This window comes from Benincasa hispida, chromosome 5 (genome assembly GCF_009727055.1).
Source record: "Benincasa hispida cultivar B227 chromosome 5, ASM972705v1, whole genome shotgun sequence".
Lineage (NCBI taxonomy): Eukaryota > Viridiplantae > Streptophyta > Magnoliopsida > Cucurbitales > Cucurbitaceae > Benincasa > Benincasa hispida.
Genome location: NC_052353.1, coordinates 23573583 through 23590494, shown reverse-complemented (window position 1 = coordinate 23590494; position 16912 = coordinate 23573583). Strand labels below are relative to the sequence as shown.

Below are 16912 nucleotides of genomic sequence, written 5' to 3'. Positions count from 1 at the left end.
GCACAACTATGTTAAATAACTTAGTTTTTATCATGTACAATAAAAGATTAAAGGATAGACACTGGAAGTGAAAGGGTCTCAAGGAAGAAGTTGATCCATTGGTGGTAGATGATGTGCCATCTGATGATGAGTGGATTGTTGAAAATAATTGTGGGGCTACAAATTCCTTTGTTGAGCAGGATGATGATTTTAACGTCAATGTTTATGAGCTTGGAGAGGAAATAGTTCTCAACAAAAGTAGTGATAAGACCAAACAACCAAACATTAAAAGTGGAGGTATATTATTTATTAAAAATATTTAATTTAAACAAATTTCCAGAATTCACTTAGTTGTAACTTTTATTTACCAATTTTATTTCACAAATAGATAAAGGGAAGAGGTCGATGACATTGGATGAAGAGAAATGGGTAGATATTGAGAGTGACAATGAAAATGAGGATGAAATTATTAGATACGAGGATGATTTTATGGAAGATCCTAGTAATGCTAATGATAATGATATTGAAGATGAGATTTAGATGGGTCATTGAGAATTTTTTTCTTTTTTGTGATTAATGATTGAGATTATTGTCATTGTCATGATTAGTTTTGAGTATGTTAGGTATTTTTAAGCAATATTATAGCATTATAAATATATAATAGTATATATTTTATGATTAAATTAGGGAGTTTATTTTAAATGATGCTATTGAAAATATTTACAAGCAATAGCAAAATATCACAATCTAGGCAATAGACTGTGATACACTATGTCTATCACGACACAAAGATACGCAAATAGTAGTCTATCGCGATCTATCACATATAGATTGTGATATTTTGCTATTACTTGTAAATATTTTGGTTCATTTTTCTATATTTGAAAATAGCCCATTTAATTATGTCTTATTAATTTAAAATGAGGCTTCCGCCTGTCTCATGCACGGTTTTGAATGAGAGAAAGAAGTGAGGAATCCTCTTTTCGACTCTGACTCTCCCACTCCAGTCGTTGCTTTTCTTTCTGTTACTTCGAAAGTAGCTGCTTCAGCTTCAGCCACTCGAATTTTCGATATTCCTTTTTATTTCTCATCAAACGAATGACATCTTCTTCTGGAAATCCTAGCACCTCGAGGATTACGCCTCACCTCTTTAAGAGAAAATGCCTTGAGGCCGCCTTTAGCCTTTTAAAACATTGCATGGTATCAGAGTAGGAAGTAAAGGAGATCCTATTTTCAAATACTATGATGTTTTTCCTCCCCATTTAATATTGGTTTCCACTTATTGGGTCTTTTACAAATTTTCAAGCCTACAAGTGAGAGGGAGTATTAAAGTGGTTATATAATATTAAATTTACCTTCACCAGCTTAAGCATTTGGGTCATTCGATGATTTAACCATACCCAACCTTGGCTTGCTGTCATGTGTTATTGGCATTGGCAAGTCCACTAAGAAGGAAGAGAATAAACTTGGTCTGAAAGGAGTTTTGGGGACAAAGCTTGTAAATTCCTTCAAATAATTATATGTAGTTTTGGGGACAAAGCTTGTAACAGACTGCCTCGGGTTCATTCAGAGTGCTTACTCTCAATTTAATATTATAATTATTGTCAAACAATTTGATGTACACTTGTAATTTTGGGCTTTGACTTGGGATAAGGTTTTAATTATAATTATTGCCCAACAATTTTGGGGAGAGGAATGATGGTACTTTTAGATGAATTGAGAAGAGTCGTATGACATGTGGCCCCTTGCCAAGTTCTGTCTTTTTGGGCATCGGCAAGAATCCTTTTTGTAATTATTTCCTAGATCTTATTATTCTTGATTGGAGTCCTTTCCTTTATTTGGACTCCCATTTGTGGGTTGTTCATTTTCTAAATGATATTGCATTCTTTCATTTTTTTTTTCTCTCAATTAAATTTGGCTTTTCATTAAAAAAAAAAATACGCATTTCAATAAATTGTCTTTCTGAGTTAGCTCTCTTATATATTTGCACTTAGTTATATTAAACTTGTATGATACACGAGTTGTATCGTATGATTCAAATTGAAATGAAGGAAAACAAAGAAAAAACTAAAAGATACAGTGTTTGGTCATTGTTCGCATGGTGGCCAAAGAAGATGACTTTGTTTTGTGCAGCGGTTTGCGACGCCGCTCAAAGAGCAGCGTGTATGAAATAATCATAGAAGAATGTGCTTGAAACAAAAAGAAAAGGGGAAAAAAAGGAGAAGGAAAAGTCTAGAAGGAAATGACGAGGCAGTGGGCACGGCCGCACGAGTAGTGAGAAGAAATAACAGAAAAGGAAAATGAGACGGCTTTTTGAAAACCCAAATGAATTTTCGTTCTTATTTTTGAAGTCAACTGATGTTTTCTTTTCCTGGTATTTTGAACTTTGAGGTTAGTTAATGTTTTAATACTTATTTTGGAGTTGCTTAATATTTGACTATTCATTCCTTTTATTTTAGGCTTTACTAGTTATATTTTTATTTTAATGTTATTTACCAAATTGAAACTTATAATACACGATGCCTTACGATACACGATACACTAAATTTAAACTTCGATATGTGTTCTATTTCACGAGTTAAAAATCTTGTCTGCACTGTCTTGATCTCCTGTTTTTTTTCTTATTGATGCTTTCCCTGCTTTTCCTTTTGGATTTATTATCATTTTGTATTTGTGAATTTGATTGCCAGGCACTTCTGGTATCTGGTGCTAGTGATGGCTTACTTGTACTCTGGAGTGCAGACAACAGCCAAGATTCACGAGAACTTGTACCAAAACTAAGCTTAAAAGTGTGTCCTCTACTTCTATCTGGTTATTTCTTTAAAAGTTGTATACTTAATGCATTCATATCCTTTCCATGATAATTATATTTATATGTGCTCCATAAAGATTAATGAACGGGTTAATGATAAGATCTATTGCATTCTTGATAGGCACATGATGGTGGGGTAGTGGCTGTTGAACTTTCCAGAGTGATTGGAGGTGCTCCACAGCTTATCACGATTGGTGCGGACAAAACACTTGCAATTTGGGATACTATCTCTTTTAAGGTATTTTTGCATATCTATAGTGCATTACATTTTACAATATTGGAGCACTTGACGTATATTTCCTAGCTTTTCTTCTTGCAAGTCTTCTTGAATATTTTATGATATCCCATTTAATCTTTTCTTCTCAGGAACTGCGTCGCATTAAACCTGTTCCAAAATTTGCCTGCCATAGTGTTGCATCTTGGTGTCATCCTCGAGCTCCGAACCTTGATATTCTCACTTGTGTTAAAGATTCCCACATATGGTAGGATTTTTATTTATTATTACTTTAAATTTTATTAATAGATTATGTCATATAAGAATGTTGAGCATTTCTATCTTTTTTTGGCGAAATAAAGAGTGGTGAGCTTGTGATATCAACTTCCATCTATTTCGTAGGTTATTTAATTTCAGTTCTGTTTTTTCAGCTTTCTTATTACATCAAGCCTCTTATAGGGTTTGTTTTTTTTTTTTTTAAATCATGAAGATTGTGTTTCTTATAAAAAAAATTAAAAATTAAAATAAATAAATAAACAAAATCAAGGCTCTGATAGATTAATTTTCTCAGGGCTATCGAGCACCCCACGTACTCAGCTCTCACAAGACCACTTTGTGAACTTTCTTCCCTTGTCCCTCCTCAAGTACTTGCTCCAAACAAGAAAGTTAGGGTACGACTTTTATCACAAGCATTAATTTTGTAACTATTCCTAATGAGTTTGTTATGTTTTTGGCTTCTATAAACATTCAACCTATATTTTTGTTGTTTTGTTGGGATTTTCTACCTAGCTCCTTGGTGCTCTTGCATTTATTTTTATTATTCTATTACTTTTTATTTTTGTTTTGTTTTGTTTTGTTTGTTTTTTTTTTTTTTTTTAATGGGAAACAACGGAAAGTATATTCATCAAAAGAGAAGAACACAACCAAGAGGCTTTAGAGATGAGGGGTCCCTAAGCCTAATTCAGAGGGTTGACAAGGAAAACCTCCAATCTAAGTTAATGAGGACACTGTGTATTACAAAAAGAATTGTGTGAGGCAGTCCAAGATGAGGCTGTAAACTATACATTTTCAAAAGGAGAAATTTGTATTTGTTAGACACCCATGAAGGACCCCCTATTTGTTCCATAACCACATCTAGAAAGACCAATCAACTTTGGTGCCATTTTTGCCTTGGAAAATCTCAAATCCCCAGGCCCCAATGGCTTCAATGCTCAGTTTCTGAAAAAGTTGGAGGACCATTAAAACCAATTTGTTGAAGGTATTACCGGGGCTTTTTTTTTTTTTTTTTTTTTTTTTTTGGTTTTTTTTTTTTGTTTTTGTTGTTGTTGTTGGTAAAGGGCATTATCAACAAGAGAACAAATGAAACACATATGACAGGTGGGAGGTTATAGACCAGTTAGTCTNCTAGAAAGACCAATCAACTTTGGTGCCATTTTTGCCTTGGAAAATCTCAAATCCCCAGGCCCCAATGGCTTCAATGCTCAGTTTCTGAAAAAGTTTTTTTTTCCAAATAACCTTAAGAATAGGGTTCATAGCTCAATTTAATTTTTTTTTTTTTTTTTTTTTTTGGTTTTTTTGTTTTGTTTTTGTTGTTGTTGTTGGTAAAGGGCATTATCAACAAGAGAACAAATGAAACACATATGACAGGTGGGAGGTTATAGACCAGTTAGTCTCGTTTCTTCTCTTTATTGGGAAGGTCCTAGCCGAAAGACTTCGAAAAGTGCTCCCTGCTATCATACTTGAGACGCAATATGCCTTTATATGGGGAAGGCAAATTATAGATGCCATTTATTCTTCCCTAGGGAATTCTTTTTCTTTTCTCTAAGAAAAATCAAACAACATGAATTATCAAACAGCCACCTTAACAATCTCATGTTGCTGGTTTATTGTATAATTGCTCATCAGTCTCATGTTGTAGGTTTACTGTATGATTGCTCATCCATTACAACCTCATCTTGTTGCTACTGGAACCAATATTGGTGTTATCATCAGTGAACTTGATGCTAGATCTCTTCCAGCAGTAGCTCCTCTTCCAACTCCATCAGGCGGACGAGAGCATTCTGCTGTTTATATTGTTGAAAGGGAGCTAAAGTTGCTAAATTTTCAGTTGTCTCACACTACAAATCCATCTTTGGGAAATAATGGATCCTTATCTGAAGGAGGAAGGTTAAAGGGAGATGAGCTGCTACAAGTCAAGCAGGTCAAAAAACACATCAGCACTCCAGTTCCACATGATGCGTATTCAGTTCTTTCCGTTAGCAGTTCCGGAAAGTAAGTTGGCCTCATATTCTTCTTTTTTGAACCTTTTGTGTAAAGTGGATTTTATATATTTGGTTGTGCATCCATATTAATATAGGAGGGGTTATCAGAATTTTCATTGGATGGTTAAGTTTGATCTGTATTTCCTTCAAGTTTTTGCATCAGGATCTATAATTGTTTTCAGCGTCTCTAGTAATGAGCAATCAATACATGTTTTTTTTTTCCTTTGGAAATTGTTTCTCTAGGACTTAACAGTTCTGTTTTTTCTGTAACATGCTATTGCTTGCCTCCCTTAATTTCTAGTAGATTAAAACAAGAGTCTGGTGAAAGTGGTAATTTCATTCCGAAGTCATAATCATTTGATGCAGGTACCTTGCTATAATTTGGCCTGATATTCCGTACTTTTCCATCTACAAAGTAAGTGACTGGTCCATTGTTGATTCTGGAAGTGCGAGGCTTTTGGCCTGGGATACATGTCGAGACAGGTTTGCATTACTGGAATCTGCTATACCTCCTAGATTTCCTGTAATTCCCAAGGGGGGATCATCAAGGAGAGCAAAGGAGGCTGCAGCAGCGGCAGCACAAGCGGCTGCAGCAGCTGCTTCTGCTGCTTCCTCAGCCAGTGTTCAAGTTCGTATATTACTTGATGATGGGACATCAAACATATTGATGAGGTCTATAGGTAGCCGCAGTGAACCGGTATTTGGCTTTCTGTCCTCACCATTTTTTCCCTTATACTTTCTCGTGAGACAATGGTAAAATGTACTTCCATAGTTCAATGTTATGGCAAATGCATCTTCGACAATTTAATAGACTATTTACACTTTACATGGTCTAATATCATAGTATGACAAATGAATGTCAACCTACTTCGTTTTACCTTGAACACTCTTATGTCTCTCTCTCTCTTTTTTTTTTCCCCTCCTTTTTTGGTGGTGTTTTTGATGAAAAAGTACGCTCTTACCATTTAAATTAAATGAAAACAACCCCTTCATGATTTGATGCTAATTTAACTATTCTCCAACAAGTTGTTTCCTGCTAAAATTCCTTGACACTCCTGCATGCGAGATTGCCACATTAAGAGAAACCTAGGTGAAGATTAAGCATTGAAAGTGAAAACAAAGAATTTGGTGATGAGGAGTTCTTTTGAGGCCACATTGGTTTATGAAAAAGAGAAGGCAAATCCATTGAGATTATATTAGTATTGTGAGAAAGTAGGGGTACCTACAGTTTGATTTAGGCTAGTGTTGGCTCGAACTTTAATCGACATTACATCTATAGCTATATAGTGGGAAACTGACATGTTAGAAACTTAGATATCTGGTTGAATTTTTTGAAAATAAGAAAACAAAAGCAATTATATTGACCAACCCAGTGCTTTTATATGGCTGAGATGCTTATGGAGCTTTAATATTATTTATGTCTAAATATTTAGCTATTTCCTATACATTTGTCTGATTATCAGAGATATGCATTTCTTTTCAGTCATTGGATATTCTACTGCATTCATCTCATGTAATGCCAAACTTCAATGAGCTTAGCAAGTCATTGCACTTTTCATATTATTTTCTCAATTACTTCATGTAATTGCTAAAATAACGTTTTTAGGTTGTTGGTTTGCATGGTGGGGCTCTTCTTGGAGTTGCATATCGAACATCTAGGAGAATTAGTCCTGTTGCTGCCACAACAATTTCAATGATGCCTTTATCAGGATTTGGCAACAGTGGTGTTTCTTCCTTTACAAGTTTTGACGATGGTTTTTCATCCCATAAATCTTCATCTGAAACAACACCACCAAACTTTCAATTGTATAGGTGAGAATAAATTTGCATGGGGAGCTCATTTCTTTCTTTCTTTCTTCTTTTTGTTCTAAATAAGAAAAAAAATCTATTCAATTCAAAGAGTCAATGGACACTAGAAAAAGGCTCTGATTAGCATGAATCACAGAAAAAAAAAAAATAAAAGAAAAAGAAAAAAAAAGAAAAAAGAAAAAAAAGACAAAGTAATTGAATAAAAAAAAAGTAATTACAATCTTTTTTGATATATAATTAGGTTATTTTTCAATTATTTGGGCTCAAAGACTTGAGCCATTGTGGAAGCTATCCTTCAGCCCAGATATATTATGAATTTGTAGGTTGGTTGATTCTTGATTTTTTTGAACAAGAAACAACCCTTCATCGATATATGGATGGAAGAAAAATGTTCAAGGAATAGGATTCAAGTTTCCAATGGGAATAAAAAAGACAAAACAACCAAAAAGAAATCCAAAAATTCAAGAGGAAATACACATACATATATTTTAATATATATCTTGATGAAACAAGAAGAGGAGGAAGAGGATTTCTTATAAAAAGAAAGATGAAACAAGATGATAAAATATTCAAAGAACAACAAACTGAACATCCAAAAACACATCAAGAATCTTCATAATGAACTCCGAGTGACTTGAAATATCCATGATGAGGTCTACTACCACCCTCAACAAAAAACTCTGAAGCCTCTTCAGAAAAGAATAAATCACCTTCCTTTCAACTAGAGACATTCTTGCTACCTTCAAGAGAATTACAAAGGAGTGTTTTTCCATAAGGTTGACATAAGCTTCTACTAACTTAGAGTAGAAGCTTGTTACTTAGAGTAGGTTTTTCCATAATGAATTTTCAAATTTGTTACTTAGAGTAGGTTTTTTGTTCGTCCATTTGATTGATATGAATGAAAATACAAAAGGGCGTAAAAAGAGTTCCCTAGTGTATAGAAGTTAAAAGTTAATTACAAAAAGAGTCTAGTACAACAAGAGGAAGCTGAAAGAATGATGGAGTCCCTATTACTACTTTGTAGTTGAAACTCTTCTATTACTTTCCAGCCAAATTTGACCAAGGAAGGTCCTACAACCATTAGTCGATAGACTTCTTTTTTGCCCTCTAAACTTGTTAACAAAAAAGCTTCACAAGTCCTGGACAAATATTTTTGGAGAAGTGGAGCTGAGATTCAACCACCGGGTATTACTAACTCCTGACTATATGATAACAACCTTGACTATGTTGATTATGGAGACCAAGGTCAATTTCTAATGGCTATGAAAGCCAGCAAAGCAATGCCAAAGTACTCAGCTTTACTATGATCACGATCTCTATGTCAGCTTTCACTAGTGTGTGGTCTGCTTTTGAATTTTTTTCAAAGTAGGTTTGTAGAACTCATATAACAAAAACAAAAAAGCTAAAGATTTGGTTGGAGAAGGGCCATCTTCAACATGGGTGTGCTATTGACTTCCTCCTTGTTTGTTTTTTGAACCGGGTGATTTGGGACCTGATTTTTGGGCTTTCTATCGGCTGTTGTATTCCAACATGTGCTTCCTTATAGCTTTATATCGTGGTCCCCTGTATTTTTGTTTCTTTCTCCAATTTGGTTGTACATCTTTAGTTCATCTCATTTGCTTCATATCTTTATTGGTTGTATCTTTACCTGTGTTCTGGGCATCGTTTATTTGGTGTACTCTCCATATTGTACTCTTTGGATAATTCATTCATCAATGAAATATTTCTTATAAAAAAAGATTATAAAAAAATAGGTGTTTTGGAACAATAGCTTAGTGAAACTATGTTTGGCTAGTTTTTCTTTTTGAAAATCTCAATTTGTTAATGCAGTTAAGGCTCTTCTTTCCAGCTTGTGGATGGAAAGAAACATGCTGAAAATATAAAGCTAGTTCTTGTGTGGATATTTTCAAATCAGCTCGCCTCAATGCCTTTTTGGTGTTCTTTATCTAAATATTTTTAGGGCTACTCTCTTCAAGATATAAACTTAAATTGGGCTGCTTTTATTTTTGAGAATAGTCTTGTTATGTCTTTTTATCATTTGGTTGTTAGAATTGCTTTTTGTTATTTTGTATGTTGATTGTTGTTATTTCACTCTCCAGTAGAGTTTGTATCTCTTGAGCATTATGATAGACCCCCCATATTTAAAAGGTATGAAAGAAAGGGCAAAAGGAAGAATAGAGAGAGGGGCTCAAATGTAAATGGGGAAAAGAATCAAATTAGTTAGAGGGGGACCACCAAATCTATGACAAATCGGTTAGTAGTGGGAAAGTTTGTTAGTAGGGAGGGGGATAACAAATTAGTATAAAAGATAGGAGTATAGAGGAGGGGAGGCATCTTTTATCTTGTAAAAGCTTAAGGCTGTATTGAGGGGGAGGACTCGACCTTCCGTGGCTATTTTGGGCCAAAACAGTGGATAAATAATTGAGGTTCTATCATTTGGTATAAGAGCCATCCGTTTCGTGGGAAAAGGGTATGGTGAAGAAGATGGAGGCAAGATTAACAGCTGTGGAAGAACAACTTACCTTGCTTCACATTGGAATGGAGAACAGAATGGATCCAAGGTTCGGAGAAATGCAGTAGATCACGGAGAGCTTGTTGATAGTGAAAATCAAAGCACTAGGAGAGTCAATGGAGTAGAAGATGATACGAGCACTAGAGGTTTGGTCAAAGAAATCAGAAACAACCAAGGAGATGGGGTCGGATTCATCGGAAAGAACAGTGACTGATAAAGGCAAGCAGCCGACAAGTGAGGAAAAGGGAGAAAGAAGGGAGGTGCCCTTGTTCGATATGCGATCGAGAAAGCTGGAAATACCAATATTCAAAGGAGAACCAGGTGAGGATCCAATGGGATGGTTCCATAGAGTCGAGAGGTATTTTATTGTGAATAGGTTATTCGAGAAGGACAAAATCGAGGTTGCAATCTTGTGTTTAGAAGGAGAAGCTTTGGAGTGGCACCAATGGGAGGAAGAAAGGACTGCGATGGATACATGGGCCAAATTTAAGGAACAATTATTGCTACGATTCTTACCAGTCAAGGAAGAGGATCGGAGGGCTCTGTTTCTCACCTTGAAGCAGGATGGTAGTGTGCGAGCTTACCGGCGGCGATTCGAGCAGCTTTCAGGGTCGTTGAAAGACCTATCTGATGAAACATTAGAAAGCAAGTTTGTTAGTGGATTGAAGGAAGACATCCAAGTCCAAATGAGAATGTTTAAGTTGATTGGGCTGAAAGAGAAGATGAGAATGGCCCAAATAATAGAAGACACAGAGGAGGCCTGAAGAAAGAAGTGGGGCAACTCGAATCTGGCAAAATCAACAAGCACATCCTCGAGCTTGGGAGCTAACGCGGTCACGAGTCAAACCGCCCCAACCCGAATCAAAACATGCACGCAGCTGCTCGGACGATCTCTCTCAACCCGAACCGGCTTTCTAGTACGTCTTCAAACTCTGTTACCTTAAAGGATGTCAACGGAAAACCTTTCAAGTGCTTATCCGATAGGGAGATGCAAAGCCGAAAAGACAAAGGACTTTGTTACCATTGTGAGGAAAAATATACGCCAGGGCATCGATGTAAAAAGAAAAAGTTGAGCATTTTGCTTTACCATGACGAGGAAGAGGGGGATGATGATACGGAAGCAGTGAACGAAGCAGAGGAGGCCGAGATGCCCATGACAACTACCTTAGAATCGATGGTGATGGAAGAGAACGAACAAGAAGCAAAGCTATCCTTGAACTCTCTCGTCGGGATTGACTTACCTCGAACGATCAAAGTCAGGGGAGCCATAGGAGATAAGGATGTGATTGTCCTCATTGACAGTGGTGCTTCACACAATTTCATTGACAACAAGTTAGTATCAACCCTGCAACTACCACAGACGCCAACAACGAGTTATGGAATAATGTTAGGAACAGGGGTATCAGTGAAGACAACAGGCATTTGCAAGGGAGTAATTCTTAACCTTCCAAACTTAACTATCATCAATAACTTTTTTCCTTTGCCTCTGGGTAGTGCTGATGTAGTGTTAGGAGTGCAATGGCTGATGACCTTAGGACGTGTTGAATGTGATTGGGGAACGTCCGAGATGGAATTCCAAGTAGGTGATTGGAGAGTACACTTGCAAGGTGACCGTAGCTTGAGGAAGTCACAGATTTCACTGAAGACAATGATGAAGTTGGTAAAAGGAGAGGGCCAAGGTATCCTTCTTGAGCTAAAGTCCCTCATGACCTCTGAAAAAAGTAGAGAAATAAGGTCAATAACTGAGCTGCAATCGGAAATACAAGACATTTTAGAAAGGCACCAAGCCGTTTTCAGTCCAGTAGAAGGGTTGCCACCTATGAGACACCATGAACACCACATTCAACTCAAACCAGGGGCAGGGCCAGTGAAAGTGAGGCCGTATAGGTACCCACAATTCCAGAAGGACGAAATTGAGAAGCTGGTAGAAGAGATGCTTACTGCTGGGATCATTCAGCCTAGTGTGAGTCCTTTTTCAAGTCCAGTGTTATTAGTGAAAAAGAAGGGTGGTAGTTGGCGGTTTTGTGTCGATTATATGGCTTTGAATCAAGTGACAGTTCCAGATAACTTCCCTATTCCAATGGTTGAAGAACTCCTTGATGAGTTGGCTGGTGCATGGGTATTCTCGAAGATTGATTTGAAGTCAGGTACCATCAGATCCGAGTGGCTCTCTCAGACATACACAAGACCGCATTTCGAACTCATGAAGGCCACTACGAGTTCTTAGTTATGCCATTCGGTCTGAGAAACGCTCCATCCACCTTTCAATCGGTAATGAACGACCTCTTGCACCCCTACTTAAGAAAATTTGTGTTAGTATTCTTCGATGATATCTTAATCTACAACTTTTCTTTATGTGATCATGTGCATCATTTATCTGTGGTATTGCAAGCTTTGGAAGACCACCAATTCGTGGCCAATCTTAAGAAGTGTATGTTTGGGGCAAGGCAAATAGACTATCTGGGACATATCATTTCAGAAGGACCCTTCAAAGGTGGAAGCTATGCTCAAATGGCCAACACCTCCAACCGTCAAGCAAATTAGGGGATTCCTTGGGCTAACAGGCTATTATTGCAAGTTTGTACCTCAATATGGTTCGTTAGCCTTCTCTCTAACACAGCAGCTCAAAAAGGATAGATTGGAGTGGAATGAAAATACTCAGGCAGCCTTCGAAGCCTTGAAGCAACACATGACCCAACTACCCACCATTAAGCTTCTTGATTTCAATCAAACTTTCGTAATTGAAACAGATGCTTCTGGGGTAGGAGTGGGGGCAGTCCCGATGCAAGAAGGAAGACCGGTGGCTTATTTCAGCAAGGCACTCCCACCCACACATCGACTCAAGGCTGCCTATGAAAGGGAACTAATGGCCATAGTTATGGCTGTGCAAAAGTGGCGCTCCTATCTCTTAGGAAGGAAGTTTATTGTAAGAACAAATTAGAAAAGCCTCAAATTCTTGTTGGAACAGCGAATCATAGCAGGAGATTACTAGAAATGGGTTGCAAAACTGATAGGATACGAGTTTGAGATTGAGTATAAGAAAGGGAGGGAAAATTTGGCAGCAGATGCTTTGTCTGAGTACTTCCTTTGTTGGAATTGTCTATGATCAGTGTATTACATGCCCTGAATCAGGAGATATTCACGAGTCAAGTTGAGAGATCAAGAACTAAGGGCAATAAGGGACAACATTCGGGCAGAACTACCACACCCCAGGGATATACACTGCAAGGGGAACTTCTATTGTATAAGCAACGCATTGTACTACCACCTCAATTACCTACCATTTCGTCACTCCTACAAGAGTTTCACAACAATCCAATTGGGGGACACAATGGGGTAGTGAAGATGTACCAACGACTAAAAAAAGAATTTTTCTGGACAGGAATGAAGGCAAGGGTAAGGGCTTTTCTAGGAGACTGTTCTATCTACCAACAAGCCAAGTATTTGGCCTTAGCCCCTGCTGGGCTGCTCCAACCTCTACCAATACCCGAGCTCACATGGCAGATATCAGCATGGACTTTGTGGAGGGACTGTCGAAATCAGAGGATTACAACTCAATCTTGGTAATGGTCGACAGCTGTCCAAATATGCACATTTCATTGCCCTTCGCCACCCTTATACAACAGCAACAGTGGCTACTTTATTTATGAAGGAGGTCATACGTTTGCATGGAGTACCCAGGAGCATCATTTCTGACAGAGATAAGGTGTTTACTAGCCTATTTTGGGAAGAATTGTTTAAATTGATGGGAACACAACTCAAGAGAAGCTCATCCTATCACCCACAAACAGATGGGCAAAGAGAAGTTGTCAACGGAGGCTTAGAGGCTTACCTAAGGTGCTTTACTATGGAGACCCCTTCACAATGGCACAAATGGCTGGCATGGACTAAATATAATTACAACACATCCTACCACACAGCCATCAAACGAACCCCTTATGAGGTATTGTATGGTAGACTAGCACCTACTATCGTCTGTTACACATAGAGGAATGCCACAGTAGGAGAAGTTGATGTCCTACTTAAAAACAGGGACGAGATGCTCAAACAACTGAAGAAAACACTAGAAGCAACACAACAAAGAATGAAGGCCCTAGCAGATTCAAAAAGAAGAGAGGTAAACTTTGAAGTATCTGATTGAGTTTACATCAAGCTCAAGCCCTATCGCCAAGGATCATTGCTGGTGCACAAGCACCCAAAACTAGCACCATGTTACATTGGACCCTTTCAGGTAATTCAAAAGATCGGACCTGTAGCATATAAGCTTGATCTACCCCACAATGTCTCCATACACCCAGTGATACATGCTTCACAACTAAGAAGGGCAGAAGGGACCATATTGCCACGATTTTCCTCACCAACAGTAGGTCCTTGGGGAAACAACCAAAACCATTGGCAGTTTTGGGAGTTAGGAAGATTGGTTCAACAATATCTTCACCAAATGACTTCGAAGTGCTTATACAATGGGAAGACCTACCAGTAGAAGATGCAACTTGGGAGGGAGGAGCTCAATTGGCTGAACAATTCCCTGATTTTCACCTTGAGGACAAGGTGGTGCTTTGGGGGGAGGGTAATGTTAGACCCCCCATATTTAAAAGGTATGAAAGAAAGGGCAAAAGGAAGAATAGAGAGAGGGGCTCAAATGTAAATGGGGGAAAAGATTCAAATTAGTTAGAGGGGAACCACCAAATCTATAACAAATCGGTTAGTAGTGGGGAAATTTGTTAGTAGGGAGGGGGATAACAAATTAGTATAAAAGATAGGATTATAGAGGAGGGGAGGCATCTTTTATCTTGTAAAAGCTTAAGGCTGTATTGAGGGGGAGGACTCGACCTTCCGTGGCTATTTTGTGGCCAAAACAGTGGATAAATAATTGAGGTTCTATCACATTAGTCTCTTTTCATTTCAATAATGAGTTTTGTTGCTTGTTCAAAGAAAAAGTTCTAAGTAGTTTATTCTCATGTATGATTTATCTTTGACTTGTAAATGATGCTTTTGGACTTTTACAAGTCACCACCTCTATAAATAGCATGTTTTTTTTGCTATTGTTTCTTTTTCTTTTGTATTCTCTCTTGATGGTAGTTATTGTGTAGATTGGAACTTTTCACCCTGTTGACAATTTTTTTTCCTTAAAAATTGGGTAGGGGATTGATGCTGGTTGTTGGGATTAACATTATCCCCTATCTCTCCGGTTCTATTTTTCCTTTTTATTCACTCTGGATGTTGTATCTCATGCAGCTGGGAAACTTTTCAGCCTGTTGGTGGGCTTCTGCACCAGCCAGAATGGACTGCATGGGACCAAACTGTTGAATATTGTGCTTTTGCATATCAGCATTACATTGTCATATCTTCTTTGCGGCCTCAGTATAGATACTTGGGAGACGTAGCAATTCCATATGCTACTGGAGCTGTTTGGCACCGTAGACAACTGTTTGTGGCTACTCCGACTACCATAGAGTAAGTTTATATATCCCCCTTGTTCGTGTCACTTCTGGTTGTATTCCTGGCTTAACATTCATCATCTTCCTCATGAATTCTGTTTTCTCTCAAATATTGCAAGGGACGTGTCTTCAATTCTGGAGTTCAATCTTTTTTTTTTTTGGGATAAGAAACATTTTATTGATCAATGAAATAATCTAAAGAGTACAATATGAAGATACACCATAGGAGAAGTCCAAATGAGAGTGAACGATTACATCCAAAAGAAGAACAAATGAACATGTGAAGAAAAGATGAAGATATACAACCAAATATGGATTAAAAACAAAAGGGCAGTGTGTCTCCAATAACAAAAGCAGCAAGGATCTCGAAGATGAAGCATGTCTGAAAAGAAAAAGGCCAAGCTCTAGTAAGATCAGCATGGACGAATAATAGCCATAAAAACCAAATTATCAGCATTTTTAAAAAATGAACAACGCGGAGCCGTAAAATCAGAATCAAGTTGATAACAACCCCTCTCTAAGAAAATCTTTAACTTTCTAGATTTCGAAGTTCTCTCAGCCCCTTCTTTTTCTTGGTTGATAATCGGTTGGGATGCTTTTGAGTTGGGACCGCCTTTATGCAAAGACCAAGTTCTCTAAACCAAGGAGCCAATGCCATCTCATAATGTATTTGTTTCTGGAGTTGAATCTTTTAATGTGTTGGTTTCTTGAGTTCAATCTCGCAATGTGCGTACGCTCTGGGCTGTTTCCCTCTCAACTTTGGATCTTAGCTTTGGGCGTGGCACTAGTCTGACTGCTTTCCTAGCACAGTCAAAGTAACGAAAAAAGACGGGTTTTCCTGAAAGATGAGAGATAGGCCTTTAGCAAGGGGATATCGCACGGAGATTCAGTGTTAAGTGACTTGGGGAAAATGTACATCGTTCTGGAGCTTTATAATCTATCATCTCTTTTGACCAACGGGAGAAATCTTTTGTAGCTACATTGGTTTGGGCATCCTGGCCTTCTTTTGTAAATTTCATACACCAATGAAATTTGTTTCTCATAAAAAAATAAATTAAAAAAGGGAAGTTTGCCCATCCTTCATAGTCTTCCCCACTTTGTTTCCTTTTCTTCTAGAGTTTAGAACTTTCGTAGTCTCTAAGAAGCTTCCTCCATTTTTTTTTATTTTTGGTTCTTTTTTTCCCTTTTGGATCCATATGAATTCTCCATTACATTACGTTTTCCAAAATAACTTGTGTGACTGTTAGGGGATCAGAAGGTCTTCAATGACATTTGATTTGATTTGGTTTTTTTTTTCGAAAAGGAAACAAGATTTTTCATTGATGAGATGAAAAGTGACTAATGATCAAAGTAAATAAAACCTGAAAGAAGAGAAGAAAAAGAAGACCAAGAGAACATCGATTTGGGAAAAAATAAGTATCTCAAATAAAACATAAAACTTATAAAGAAGCCAACACATAGATGGAAAACAAGTGCAACAGGACGAGACATTGAAACGAGTTGGCTTCAAACTATCAAAAACATGTGAGACCATGAGAAATCTTCCAGATTACCAAGAACAAGACCTATCAATTCAAATAACTGAGAACAAGGCCTATGATGCCTAAACCCAAAAGAAACTGTTATCTTCCATCAACTTTGCAACATAACCAAATTAATGACTTTCATAGCTAACTATGATACTTGCTGTCATGCTACACAAATGAATTTGACCCCAAGCCCATGAGAAACCCAAGAAGATTGATCAAGTCATAATAGAATAACTTTGCCCAATCAAGCTGAAACCAATGGAGATTTGGGTGAAATACTTCTCAATTGTAATGAGCCATTTGCAATTCATACGTCCGCAACCATTTCTCTACTAATTGCAAATGTATTATTTGA

The 16912-nt window shown here is 37.4% G+C and overlaps 1 protein-coding gene across 5 annotated transcripts in view; it reads left to right on the top strand.

Annotated features, from left to right (window-relative positions):
* Positions 1–16912, top strand: part of LOC120077754 — a 47009-nt gene that overhangs the window by 24889 nt on the left and 5208 nt on the right. For all 5 annotated transcript variants that reach the window (XM_039031755.1, XM_039031754.1, XM_039031753.1 and 2 more), the window contains 8 exons: positions 2670–2768; positions 2913–3029; positions 3158–3273; positions 3577–3676; positions 4924–5276; positions 5633–5963; positions 6873–7078; positions 14826–15044. In XM_039031755.1, the coding sequence (XP_038887683.1) occupies positions 2670–2768; positions 2913–3029; positions 3158–3273; positions 3577–3676; positions 4924–5276; positions 5633–5963; positions 6873–7078; positions 14826–15044 (1541 nt within the window). The remainder of the gene's footprint in view (positions 1–2669; positions 2769–2912; positions 3030–3157; positions 3274–3576; positions 3677–4923; positions 5277–5632; positions 5964–6872; positions 7079–14825; positions 15045–16912) is intronic.